Source organism: Carcharodon carcharias, chromosome 20 (genome assembly GCF_017639515.1).
Source record: "Carcharodon carcharias isolate sCarCar2 chromosome 20, sCarCar2.pri, whole genome shotgun sequence".
NCBI lineage: Eukaryota > Metazoa > Chordata > Chondrichthyes > Lamniformes > Lamnidae > Carcharodon > Carcharodon carcharias.
The window spans coordinates 25,308,641-25,323,299 of NC_054486.1; the positions used below are offsets into that span (position 1 = coordinate 25,308,641).

At 42.1% G+C, this 14,659-nt stretch overlaps 1 protein-coding gene across 8 annotated transcripts in view; it reads left to right on the plus strand.

The window, feature by feature from the left end:
* Positions 1-14,659, plus strand: part of bahd1 (bromo adjacent homology domain containing 1) — a 74,753-nt gene that overhangs the window by 45,598 nt on the left and 14,496 nt on the right. For all 8 annotated transcript variants that reach the window (XR_005946331.1, XM_041215224.1, XM_041215230.1 and 5 more), the window contains exons 3-4: positions 4,081-4,472; positions 10,538-10,697. Coding sequence is in view for 7 of the 8 variants with exons in the window: in XM_041215224.1 (XP_041071158.1) it covers positions 4,081-4,472; positions 10,538-10,697 (552 nt within the window). In the remaining variant the exon portion in view is untranslated. The remainder of the gene's footprint in view (positions 1-4,080; positions 4,473-10,537; positions 10,698-14,659) is intronic.

Here is a 14,659-nt window from a genome sequence, read left to right on the forward strand (position 1 = left end):
ATGCTGGTCTAGCCAATGATGCCTGAGTTCCATGAATGAATTTTTAAAATAAAACTGTCAATGCTCTTAGCATATGCAGCATCCAGTACCTTCAGCCGTTTCTTGATATCATGTGGAGGGGGGGCCTCCACCTCCAGTGAGTTGTTTAATTGTCCGCCACCGTTCATGACTGGATGTGGCAGGACTGCAGAGCTTGGATCTGACCTGTTGGTTGTGGAATTGCTGTCTATTACTTGCTGCTTATGCTGTTTGGCACATAAGTAGTCCTACGTTATATCTTCAGGTTGACACTTTTTTTAGGTATGTCTGGTGCTGCTCCTGCACTCCTCACTGCACCAGGGTTGATCCCCTGGCTTGGTGGTGTTGGTAGACTAGGGGAAATGCCGGGCCATGAGGTTACAGATTGTGGTTGAGTACAATTCTGCTTCTGATGGCCAACAATGCCTCATGGTTGCCCAGTCTTGAGTTGCTAGATCTGTTAGAAGTCTATCGCATTTAGCATGGTGGTAGTGCCACACAACACGATGGAGGGTATCCTTACTATGAAGATGGGACTTTGGTCACCCTACTGATACTGTCATGGACAGATGCATCTGCAAGTTGGTGAGGATGAGGTCAAGAATGTTTTTCCCTTTTGTTGGCTCCCTCACCACCTGCCGCAGACCCAGTCTAGCAGCTGTACCTTTTAGAGCTCAGCCAGCTCAGTCAGTAGTTATTACCAAGCCACTCTTACGTCCCCCACCCAGAGTACATTCTGCGCCCTTGCCACCGTGCTTCCTCCAAGTGGTGTTCAACATGGAGGAATACTAATTAATCAGCTGAGGGGCTGATTAACCTCCTCCTGTAATCAACAGGAGGTTTATTTGCCCATGTTTAACTTGGTGCCACGAGACCTCATCGATGTAAAGGACTTCCAGGGCAAACCCCTCCCAACTGAATACCACTGTGATGATGGTGGTGTCTGGGACATTGTCTGTAATGTATGATTCAATGTGTACGACTGTGTCAGGCTATGTCTCTGAGACAAGTCAAGCCCCTAGATGTTAGTAAGGAGGACTTTGCAGGGTCAACAGGGCTGGGTTTGCCTTTTCCAATGCTTAGGTCCGTCTAGTTTCACTCCTTTTTTACTTGTTTTTAGCAGTTTGATACAACTGAGTGGCTTGCTAGGCCATTTCAGAGGGTATTTGTAGAGTTGTATAGCCAGGCAAGGCCACAGGTCTCTTTCCCTAAAGGGCATTAGTGAGGATGAGGTTTTTATGACAATTGCAATGGTTTCGTGGTCATCATTAGACTTTGAATTCCAGATTTTTATTGAGTTCAAACTCCTCCATTTGCTGTGGTGGGACTCAAACCCAGACCCCCAGAGCATTACCCTGGATCTCTGGATTACTCATCCAGTGACAATATCATTATGCCACTGCCTATTGGATGTTTGAATTGGCACGTGTCCCAGTTCCTAAGATTGAATTTCCCCACCTAATCTTGTGAAAGAAAAAAACATTTATTTATATAACAATTTTAACAAAATTCGCAAGACTCTTCAGAAGAGCGTTTTAAAGCAAAATTTGACACTCAACCACGTAAGGTGACATTAGGGCAGATGACCAGGAGCTCAGTCAAAGAGGTGGGTTTTAAAGAGCATCTTGAAGAAAGAAAGCAAAGTCGAGAGGCAGGAGAGGTTTACGGAGAGAATTCCACAGCTTGGACCCTAGGAAGCTGAAGACATGGCCATCAGTGCTGGAGTGATTAAAATCGGGCATGCTGAAGATGCCAGAATTGGAGGAGCGCAGATATCTGATGGCTTTGGGGCTGGAGGAGATTAGAGATCGGGAGGGATGAAGTCATGGAGAGATCTGAAAATAAGGATGAGAAATTTAAAATTGAGGTGTTGACCAGAAGGCATTGTAGATCACTGAGCACAGGGCCGATAGTTGAACAGGAGTTGGTGCGAGTTAAGACACCAGCAGTCGAGTTTTGGGTGGCCTCAAGTTTACAGAATGTAGAATGCGGGAGACCAGCCAGGAGCGAGTTGGAATAGTTGTCTAGAGGTAACAAATACATGAATGAGAGTTGCTGGGCAAAGTTGGGCGATGTTAGAGGCAGCAATAAAATGTGGTCAGTTGGTCTTCTCCAGGTAAAATATGACACCATGTTTGGTTTAGTCTTACGTGGTTGCCAAGGAGAGGCTTGGAGTCGATAACTTGGGAGCAGAATTTAGATTTTGAAAACAATTAAAAGGCAGCTAAAGATCCTTTTAAAGAAGAGATAGTATAATAAGAGTACATGTGTATTATTGTTACAATGATTGAATGGAATTATATAGAAAATAGAACACAGAAACAGTTAATTTGACCCAATGAGTTCATTTTGGTGTTTGGGCTCCATTTGAGCCTCTTTTCATCCTTCGTCATGTACCAGCATAACTCTTCTCCCTTCTCCCTGATAGCTTAATTAGCTTCTCTTTAAATGCACCTGTACAATTAAACTCAACTACTATCTGTGGTAGCAAGTTCCACATTTCACCACCCTAAGTAAACAAATGTATTCTGAATTGCCTTGATTACTTGGTGACTACCTTATATTGATGGACTCTAGTTTTGCTCTTCCTGAGAAATAAAAATGGTGTCTCTCAGGCACATACTCACCCTCCCAACGCATCCTCATCTCTGCCCACTCCCGTCCTCCTGTGCCCCCGCTCTCTCTTTGAGACTCGGCCTTTCCTGATCAATATGATTTTGTTTTCCTGATATCACTCATGTAAATCTTTTTAGCACCTTCTCCAATGTCTATGTGTAAAATTTTGATAAATGGTGACTAGAAGTGAACTCCTGTCATCTAATTAACATTCGATACATAGCAATCTCTTCAATTCTATCCCTGAGGAAGAAACCCTCGTGCTTTATTTGCTTTTATTCTGACCTTAGTGACCTGAGTCACAACTTTGTGATTTTTGTAGTTGTACTCCCAGACTCCTTAGCTCCTCTACTCCATTAGATTCTTCCTCAAGCAAAATGGTAATAAAAATTAGATTGCCACATGTGATACCTCACACTTAGCAACGTTGAAATTCATTTGCCAATTTATGTGCCCATACTGCAAGTTTATTCATGTCATCCTATAATTTGTTTCAGCCCTCCTCCAGTGTTGTCTGTCCCTCCACATTTGACCTTGTCCACAAATTTAGAAAGTGATTTTGATTCAGATGTCTAAATCATTGATATAATTTGTGCTGGGACCTCTGTTGTACACTGACCCTTGTGGGATCTCAATTCCCTCTGTCACTCTGAATAAGTACTCTTTACCCTTACTCTCTGCTTCCTGTATTGCATGCAGCTAGCCATATATTTTGCTACTTGCCCCTGACTCTGCATGATCTGACCTTATTTGTTAGCCTGTTATGTGGTACCTGATTGTAGGCCGTTTGAAATACTTATTAATTATCCACTGCATTACCCTTGTTTACCCTGTCTGTTACCTCCTCAAAGAATTCAGTGAGGTGGGTTAAGCGAGACTTTCCTTTTTGAAATCCATGTTGAGTTTTCATCATATTTTTGGTTTCTAGATGTTTCTCTGTAGTCTCTTGTCATAGGGATTGCATTATTTTTCCTACTATGATATTAATCATATAGCGGGCATGTAATAATGTTACAAAGAGAATATCATGGTATTGCAAATCTTTATTACATGTGCAATGGTTTCACCTGCCTTGTAACTACAGTTGGCAATTAGCCTGAGAGCTGAGCCTCAATGAAGGTGGGGTTTAGCATGGATCAAGTTACAATGAGAATTACTGTTATTTTTGTTCGTGGCACTGTGTGACCATGTTTGGATGTGGTAGGTATGTGGAACAGTGTTATAACTGAATTATACTTCCAAGTGTAGGGTCAAGGGATAATATAAGGGTCAGTGTGTAAATTTTCTTTGGCAGGAAACCTTAGAATGAAGATAGAATTAGGAACATAGGGGCAGAAACAGTCCATTCAGTCCCACTAATTTGCTGCTGCTTTTGAGTGTGATATGTGAAGCTGGGCAGGAGAAGAGACTTGGTGATTTTAATCTACTTTTTCTTTTCCTTTCTAGACGGGTACAGGTCCTTGAAGCCACTCAGTGTAACCATCCCAGTCACAGGTCATCCAGTGTCACCAGCAAACCCTGTCTCAGGCTGTCCTGTTCCTCCAGCCCCTCCTGCTGCTGAGCCTGTTCCTCACCTGCAGCGCCCTGGTTCGGACACACCAGCAACCTCTCGCCCTCACACACTGTCCATGCTGAAACTGAGCAGGGAGTGCCCTCAGAGCTCCAAACCTCCCAACAGCTCCAAGTCTAGCCTCCGCAACCCAGCCAGTTCACCCGCCCAGCAGAGTAAAGCAGGTACAGTGCATGTGGAGAGCAAGCAACAGAGAATCAACAGAAGACGAGCCACGAATGGTTGGCTCCCTGTAGGAGAACCATATGAAAAGCCTGTCTATGTTGTGGTAAGTAGATATGGCAAAGTCTTTCTCCGATTGAGAAATTTGGAAATTGCCCTTTAAAAAGAGATCACAGAGGTTAAAAAAATCAAATTCATCTCCTTAGAATAACCAATTGTTGTATTTTGAAGAAAGACAGACTTGCTTTGAAATAGCATCTTCTACTCCAATGTTCCAAAACTCTTTGCAATTAATGAGGTACTTTTGAAGCTCAGTCACTGTTGTAATGTAGGAAATGCAGCAGCCAATTTGCATAAAGGAACTTCCCACAAGCAGCAATGTGATAATACCAATTAATCAGCTTTTAGGTGTTGGTCAAGGGCTAAATGCCCAGGATATGGGAGAATTTTCCTGTCGGCCTTCAAAATCTAGGCTGATGTTCCAGTGCAGTACTCAGTACTGCCCTGTCCAAGCTACCATTTTTTAAAGGATATGTAGAACCAAGGTACCGTCTGCTCTCAGGTGGATGTAAAAGCTTCCATGGCACTATTTCGTAGAGGAGGGGAGTCCTCCTCAGTAACCTGGCCAATATTTAAAATAAGAAACAAATTAGCATCCGTGTGTTCAGGAGTGATTCCAGGAAATACCTCTTTGTATGGATAGTAGAAATCTGCAACATTTCCTCTAAGAAGCTGTTGAGACTGTAGGTCAGTTGACAATTTTGAAGCAGAGACTGATGGAATTTTTTTGTTGAATAAATGTATTGAGGTTTGCTCATGTGGGTAGATCAAGTTAACAATAAGAGCATCTGTAATCTAATTGAATGCTGGAGCAGGATTGAGGGGCTGAACGTCCTCTATCTGCTCCCATGTACCTAAAGCTTGTTTTTATTTCAGCACAGACCACAAGTGGCAAGCATGCAGAAAAGCTCTGACCTTCTCTTGGCCTGGAGAGTTGCGCCTAGTCTCAGCCAGTGTTAGTGAGGGTCAGTGATCATATTGGGTGATGGTAAACAAAATTTAGTGTGAGTTAGGAACAGACAGCAGAGTTTTGGATGAGCTGGAGGCCGGTAAGGTAAGCATTGAAATAGCCTTGTCTGGTGGTAATGAAATCACGAATAGGGGTTTCAGCAGCAGATAGGCTGGGTCAGGTTCAGATAGACTGCGCTACTGGGTGGAAATAGATGGTCTTTGTTTTGTTGAGGATGTGAGGTTAGAAGCTTGGCTCTGGGTCAGAAAGGTTGCAGAGGCTGTGAACATCTGATGCAGCATGCAGTAGTGGCTAGGAAGGGGATGGGATTCTTGGTAAGGGATTTGGAAGGATTCTGAAATTGCAAATGGTTAATGTACCGAATTTGGCACTAACTGTGCAGCATTGAAATATACAGTAGTTAATTTTTGCCTCAAGTTACCATGTTGTGAGTTAAACGCTTTGAGGTTCAGTACCCATTTGATGACATGTGTTCACCAAGAAAAACAAACAGCAACCTCCAGGTCTCTCACCATTGTGAATTGAATAGTTATTTTCCTTCTTTGTGTTGTTGGGTTAAAACCCTGGAACTTCCTACTCCATACCATCATGGGAACTTCATTGCTACAAGGGCTAGCGGTTGAAGAAGGTGGCCCACTACCAACTCTCGGGGCAACTAAGATCGGCCAATAAATGTGTCCTTGCTAGTGATGCCCATGTTCTGAGAATAGTTTTTATATATAGTATTCATTTGTCATATCTGAATGACTGTAGGTGCAAAACCAGTTGGGATTTATGGTTTCTGGTGGGGGGAGGAAGGCAGGAAGAGAAATTGCAGCGATGGACAGATGTGAATATTTCCCAATCGAAGTGGTATATTCCATTTTAATTTTGAATTGAGAGTCTCCCTGGATGTTTTGACAATGAAGACCACTTTGGCATGTATTGCTCACATGGCTCAGTGCCTTTTTTTCCTGAGGTACAGGGATTATTTTGCAGTCTGCTACCATTTAGTGTTGCACCATAATTGCTCCTCACTGCCTTGTTGAATTGTGATCCATAAAGGTGCTGGGAAACGTGGGATGAGCATTCCAATGATGCCTTCAGGTTAAAGCTAAAACCCAAATTAAAGCAGCCACACCTTTGCAAACCATAAATTAAAATGTTAATGCTAAATATGTGGCTATTAGCTAGTGTATCACTATGTCTTGTTCTAACTGGTATGTTGCATATGCTATATATAGACAGTAATTATCATCACAGTGATTCCATATCTTTCAACTGGTTCTAAATTAATGCCTGTAGCTTTCTTTCAAAGCTGAAATTCTTGGAATGGCATAAAATGCCAGTGTGTTGTAACTGGCCAAATCTGAAAAATCCTGCCTATTGATGGGAATGGACCAAGAATTTGTTTCTATACTATTCCTCAGGAATCTGATAATGTTTTTTGAAAAAGAATTCTCAGGATATTGGTGTTGCCCTGCAGTTATTGCCTGTTCCTCGTTTGCCTAATGAAATGGTGGTGGGCCACTGTCTTCAACTGTGCCGAGATTTGATACAACTGAATGGTTTGTTAGGCCATTTTACATAGCGGTTAAGAGTTAATCACATTGGTGTGGGACAGGAGTCATGTATAAGTCAGACTGGATAAGGACAGCAGGTTCCCTTCCCTAAAAGACATTAGTGAACCAGATGGATGTTTTGCTAATCTAACAATGTTGTGCTCAGTAGTGCTGACACTAGTCTTTTATTTCCAGATTTTAAAAAAAACTGAATTCACATTACATTAAGCATAAATAAAGTGAAAATGTTGGAGAAGATGTGGAGAAACAGTTAACATTTCAGTTCAAAGGCCTTTTACATTTCTATCACCTGCAGTATTTTGTTTTTGCATTATTGAGATTTCTAGATTACTAGCTGAATAATGATCATAATAGCCGTATCCTTGCAAAATTACTCTCTTCCACTTTGTTGCTCAATGCATTTCTCAACGAAAATGTCATCATCGTGATAATGGAGAAGATGCAGCAGCCAATTTGCATGCAGCAAGCTCTCATAGACGGTCATTGTAATGATTGAGCAGTTGATCTGTTTGGTGGCACTTGTTGATGGCAGAATAATGACCAAGACTCCTGGAGAACTCCCTGCTCTGCCAGTGGTGTCATGAAGTCTTTAATGGCTGCTGCAGCAGGTAGTCAAGACCTTGCTTTGACATCTGAAAAGTATCATGTATTACAATGACATTCCTCCTTTATTGCTTTGGAATGCTGGCATAGGTAATGTGGTCAGGTTACTGAAGTGGAGCTACCAGTTGAATAAAACTGGAACCAGGCCATATAGAATTGTGCCTGTCATGAATTGGCTGATCTCAGTAGGGTGGCATTGTATTTGACCTTGGCATCCCCCAAAGAAGGGAAAAAAATGGGGGGGACTCCTTGTCCTCATCCAAACGACCTGTACTAAGTAGTCATCATTACAAGATAGTCACTAATAATACTGTATTTAGGAATTCAAAAGAAATTACCCACAGTGTGATGGGAATGTGGAATTCCTAACCGTAGAGTAGTTGAGGCAAATAGCATAATTGTCTTTAAGGGTAAGCTGGATAACTGCATAAGGGAGAAAGGAATAGAAGGATAGACTGATGGGGTTTGATGGAGTAGTATGGGAAGTGGTTAGTGTGAAGTAAAACATCAACATGGACCTGTTGGGTTGAATAGCCTGTTTCTGTGCTATAAATTTAATGTTGTGGATGCTGGGCGAGAAGAAGGTTACATTATGCCACTGTTTCTCTGATTAGATGTTCAAATGAAGTGCCATTAGCCACAATTTACCAAATAAAGAATGGCCCATTTGCCTTGAGAGGAGTAACAGTATGAGGAAGCAGTCAAGTGCCTTCGGGGCTAGGGCTAAGTGTAAGAAAAATAAGTATGGAAGGCATCAGATAGCAACCTCAGAACTTAAATGTTGGCTATTGGTGTAAAAATATTGGACCACCAAAAAATTACAGCAGATGTTGCCCCAAAAATAGAAGATTGTTGTTAATGTGTACAAGTAATGATGTCTGGTGTTTTTCAAAGTTAGAAAGAAGTAAATCTTAAGTGGGACTGCTGAGTGGATATATGCTGGAAATTTGGAAGCAGTCCAAAATCTGAGCAGTTCTGGTTGTCTTCATCGAATTGTGCCAATTTTTTTTCACTTTTACCACTATATATAATTCCATTCAGAATTTCAGAGTAATCCCTTGTAGCACTCTGGTAAATCATGTTCAGCAGCCAATTTTTTAATTTAACTTTTCAATTTGAATAGTCACATGATAGAGAACTTGAATATTGCTGAAAAGAGAGACAAGTTGCTTTTTCAGTTCTTTCTCCTTGTGTATCTGTTTGCAGTCAGACGAAACAGAAGGTTGTAATGCCATGTGTGGTAGGTAACATTGAGATTGTAGTTTAATCTAGCTGTTTAACTAGTGTTTACGTTACACCTTCATTGTATATACATGTCTGACCTCAAAGCTGAATCTAAATTTTATTTGCAGTCTGTAAATCCATGACTGCATTATTGTCTGGAAGTGAAGTTATAGCCTTTTACTCCATCCCATCTGAAAATCTATATGTTACAAGCTTCCCTCAGTGACTGTTAGTAAATGACTTTGTCCAGTGTGACATTGACCCTTACGGTCCAGAAAGTCCAAGTTAAATTCAGATACATTAGCTGATCTCGGCTAGACTGGTCATTTAGGGTGCTAGAGTTAACTTTAGCAAAATTGCTTAAGATACACTTTTGATTGGAATACAGTGAACTTACACTGTGAGGACTTTGGGTGTAGGACTCTGCTGCCCATATCCTGAATTGCATCAAGTTCCGTCACCCCAGTTGCTCACTGACCTAGATTGGCTCTGGCCTGGCAATCCTCTATCTTTTTGTTCAAACCCCTCCTTGGCCTTGCCCCTTCCTATCTCTAACCTCCTCCAGCCTGCAACTCTCAAAATCTCTGCAGTCCAACAATTCTGGCCTTTTGTTCTTCCCCAATTTTCATGCCCAGCCATTGGCTGCTGTGCCTTCATCTGCCCTGACCCTAAGCTCTGGAATTCCCTCCCTAAATTTTTCCTTCCCTCTCTCCTGCTTCAAAATCTACCAGTTTGACCAAACTTTTAGCTACCTATCCAAAGGCATAATATTAATGCAAGCTGTGTTGGAGACCAGGTTAGATTTTTGCTGCGATTGCTCACATTGCGCATTACCTCACCCTATAAGGTGTTGGCATATTATAGGGTGGGACTATATCTTGCGGAGGTCATTACCTTTGTTGGTCGGTAGTTATGTTGTGATGCTGCTCGTGTACTATCCCAATTCTTTGTAGAATAGAAGTCTGTTCGGGCTCATTTCCTGCCAACAAGCTTTGTACAGTTTCTACTGTCCCATGTTATTGAATCTCCTGAGGCAGCTGTGTTGCCTGAGATCTTTGAAGGAGAGAAAATTCTCTTGACGTTTCTCCCTGACCCTAAAGGTTAGTGTGAGAAACTCTAGGTATATCAGTATTGAGGTATGTTCTGCATGTTTTTACCCTTGACAGATTGCGTCCCATCAGAAGAGGAACCATTCTTTTATGTAGTATTTTGTTGACATTAGTTGAGACTCAAATTACCTTTTGGGGTGCGTATGGAAGAAAAGGCATCGCAAAACAGCCACGTGGATTTCTATAGTATTTTTGATAACCTTGTGGTGGCCCAAAATACTTTACAGCCAATGAAGTACTTTTGAAGTGCAGTAACTGTTGAAATGTTTTTAAAAAAGGCTGCTAATTTGCACAGAGCAAGATCCCATAAACAGTGTGACTATGATCAGGTACTCTCTCTTAGTGATATTGTAGGGGGGATGAATATTGATTAGGACACGAGAGAGAACTTCCCTGCCCTTCGGAATGATGTCATGGGATCCTTTATGTTAATTTGAGAGGGCATATAGGACCTCAGTTTAACCTTTCATTCAAAATGCAGCACCCCAGCAATATTACACTGGGACGATCAGGTTGGGTTTTATGCCCTAGTCACTGGAATGGAACTTGAACCCATGACTTTCTGTCTCTGAGGATGAAGGCTTGATGGGCTCATGGACTTTACTTCCAGTCATATTTTCTCACTATTATTTTTGCTCTTCAGGGTGAAGTGGAACTCCTGATTCGGAAGTGCTATCCCGCAGTTCAAAGGGATGGAGAAGTAATCAAGGTTCGAGACACTGTTTTATTGAAGTCCGGACCAAGGAAGAAGTCCATTCCTTATGTTGCCAAGGTTTCTGCACTCTGGGAGGACCCTACATCAGGTCAGCCTGTTGATTCAATGCAGTGCAAAGCAAAGCCTACAAGAAATACATGGTGTTGCTTTTCGGATTTGGAAATCATGCAGCACGTAACAATTCCAGATGTTGGCTTAATAGATTAGTTCCAATATCCTGTCTAGTCAACTAACCCAGGGAAAGGAGAGAGATCCTGTCTATTAAATTGGGGGAGGAGGCAGAAAGAAATCCAATGTGTAAAATTGGTTAGGCAAAGGGCGGTGGTTATGGGTGAGAATTCCAGCTTACAAGCTGACGGGTTAAGAATTTTTTTTAAGTGAACGGATTGCTAAGCAAACCTTTATTTGCATATTACAAGGGTAAGCTGAACTATATGTTGTGTTCTCCCCTTAACCCAACTTACCCTTTCTACATAATCCCCTGCATTTGGTACTGAGGGGTGTGGACTGGAAATGGACCCTTGCTATTCCCAAGATATGTTTGAAAGTGACATACATCCATTTGGTTCTCAAAGGGCCAGGCCTGTGAGGATCTGCTGTTGTGTTGCTTGCAATGTAGGGATAATGTGCTTCTCCATTACTGTGGAATTTGTGGTTTTGTAGCCCATTATTTTCTAGGGTCTCTTCCCCTAACTCAACCATTCTGAGGAAACCTACACCAGTATAAAATCAACATAGCGTTTGCAGGCTGGTGTTGGGGTGGGGGATGGTTGGGAGAAGTTGGTGGGGTGTTTCTTGGGGTGCCTGTGACCAGTTGGGACCTGTCATCTTGTGTCCAGGTGGGGAGAACTTACCATCTCCATCTATGCAGGACAATACTGAAGTATTTGGGCCTGGGATCAATAAGAATGCATCTGATTGAATGTTTCTTCCTTTCTTGAGCCCAAGGTTTGGATTATTGCCTCTTGGTTTGCTTATGTGAGGGGAAAGTTGGGAGCTCTCCATAACTGATGTTTCCCCAGTACCTCGGTTGTTTATAAGTGGCTCGGGGGCTGTGAAGTGACGTTTATTGCTTGGGAGGGTTATTGTACTGTAATAAAATGTCAGGGGAGCTGTGTGAGGCAGATGGCCTGTGAAATGTCACAGTGATTGATAATGTGATGAGCAGAGAAAAAAATGACACCTCTGCCATTCCCCCCCCCCCACCCCATTTTTTTTTAGTGCTGTGATGGAGCTTGTTGTGGAGGTTCGGTTACTTCCCGACAGACTGCATCATTCAACAGTTTCATTGTCTCTCCATCCCGTTCTTTTAACCCTACCCCCAAACACCCAGTTCTTTAATTGGATCACCTGCTGCTGAAAGCTAGAGATGTGTACATGACTTCACCTCTGCTTTGACTCTGATTCCAAAGGCCTGGCATTGCAAGCCCAATCCCAACATTTACACAACTGAAATCCAGATCCTAGTTTCTAATTGGCCTTCAATCCTGATGCTCCAACAGTGTACAGTAATGAAAGGCAGCAGGAGCAGATTCAGAGATTTTGTTCTCCTGTGCAAGTATAAAGAAGTGCTGCAGCGTTATCCTAGAATCAAACGGCATTGAAGGCGACTGTTAGCCCAATTTGCTTGTGTCAGCACCCTTTTCTGAAATTTTACATTACATCTGCTTGCACGAACCTTCCAAGTAGTGCATTCCAGGTTGTAGCAATACAGCATTTTAAAATATGTTCTCATCTTCCCCCTGGATTGTAATATGCTGAGATTAGTTGACTCCCCCTGAGCTGCATTCAAATAGCTGACAAATTTGCAATTGCTTAGTCGTAAATATTTCATGCATCTGGCACTTAAGATATTAAGTGGTACTGTCTGCTGTTCAGTTGCTAACATTAATCATTCATTCTGAAGGGCCTTGTAAATCACCCAATTCTTCTCTTAGGATCCAGCTAGCAGGTGGAGTAGCCACTGAACCCAGCTTTTACATGGGATTACACAGTTTACAGCACAGGAACAGGCCATTCAGCCTAGCTTGTGTATGCACACATGATCATCCCCCCCCCCCCCCCCACACCTTACTTCATCTAACCTATTAAGCACATATCCTTCCATTCCTTTCCTCCTCATCTTTTCATGGTTAAAATTGTTTCTCCTGAATTGGATTTATTATTATATTTATAGCCCCTAGTTTTCAACTCCTTCCTACAGGTGGAAAGATCTACATCTATAGTATCAAAGCCCTTCATTATTTTAAATACTTTTATCAGTTCAATGTTTTTTTTGACAACAGAACCTCAGCCTGTTCAGTCTTTCCTGTAGCACCAGACACTTTTCCCCTGTGAGCTGAAGAAGCCTTTTGATGGGCTGTTACGAGGAGAAGGCTAACTAATGCTAACCATTGGTTAACTAATGCTTGACACCCCCACCCATTGGCTTATACTTGTAAATCTAAGTAAAACAAACTACTTTGTTGTGGCTGCCTTGAAAAACTCTTTTTCAGTGCTGCTTCAACTGAGTTTGTTGCCTCCTGTTCTGAATCTGCTGACATGTGGAGCTGGCTTAGTTAGCTCTGTGGTAGTCAGAAATGAGCCCCCTATTCCTAATTGGCTTAGTGTGGCAGAAGGTGAGCTTTGACCTCTGCTGTCAACAAGCTTGTCAATCACGGCTGGGGCTTTGCCTCCAAGCCTGATCTTATTCCGATCTCACCACCTCTTCTCATGTCTCATACTGTTACTGGTCAAGAGCAGGGGGCAATGACTGCCCTGTCCATCTCTCTTCTCTCTTCTCCCTACTTGCTGTCCATCTCTCCTCTCTTCTCCCTTCTCTCCAGTTGCTACCCAAGCTCAAGAGATTTTGCCCATGTGGATTTCTCAGTAACTTTCTAAAAATTCTTAAACATTTGAAAGGAAATTGGATAAATACATAGAAAGGAGAAATTTGCAGGTCTATAGGGAAAGCGCAAATGGAGTGGAGCTAATTAGATAGCTCTTTCAGGCTTGTGGGTCGACTGCTCTCCCTTGCTTGTAGGCTTTTGTTTTTTTTTTTGGAAGATACCTGAATAACAGCCTTAAAGATCTTGGTAACCAGGTCAAATGCAAATCCTGGTTGAAATCTTAACAATTTCTAACTCTGTACCTTGTTTGTTTAGAGGGTTCAGTACCTCACCCACACGTTTTCAGACTGAACCAACAGGAAGAGTTTATCACTTATAAAACTGATATATGTCGATAGAGATCTTTTTACTGCTTAGCTGTCTGGAGCCATTGTAACCTGTGTCTAGCGAAAGAGCAGGTGATTAATGCACTTTAATGCCTCAGTACAGGAATCTGACACCAAATGCTAATTACACCTGTCTGGTTTAGTCAAACATCAGTGCTGTCAGCTCCTGACATGAAGGCCTCATTCAACTGAGTGAACAAGCTGCGAGGAAGAACCAGTTCTCTGTACTGCCAGCTGTGGCTCAGTGAGTAGCATAATCCAGGCTGAGAATCCTGGTGCCGGTACAGAGGGAATGCGGCACTGTCAAATTGTGTCAAACTGGCAAATAATATTTAACCAACTTTGTTGAGCTTTTAATGAGGTAATGGAGAAGGCTGTTGAGGGTAATGCAGTTGATGTGGTCTCTATGCACTTCCAAAAGGTGTTTGTGAAAGTGCCATGTAATAGGCTTACCAACAAAGTTGAAAATCATGGAATACAAATGGCAGTGACAACATGGATACAAAATTAAAAATAAAAAAATGCTGGAAATACTCTGCAGGTCAGGCAGCATCTGTGGAGAGAAAGACTTAACATTTCAGGTCAAGATGACCTTTGGATACAAAGTTGGCTCAGTGACAGGAAACAGTAGTTGTGAACAATTGTTTTTCACACTGGGGGAAGATATCCCAAGATTCAGTGCTGTGTCTACTATTTTGCCTGATATGCTTTTATGATTTAGACGGGTGCACGGGGCACAGTTTCAAAATCTACAGATAACACAAAACTTGGAATTATTGTGAACTGCGAAGAGCATAGTGATAGACTTCAGGAGAGCAGAAAAAGGCTGATAGTAT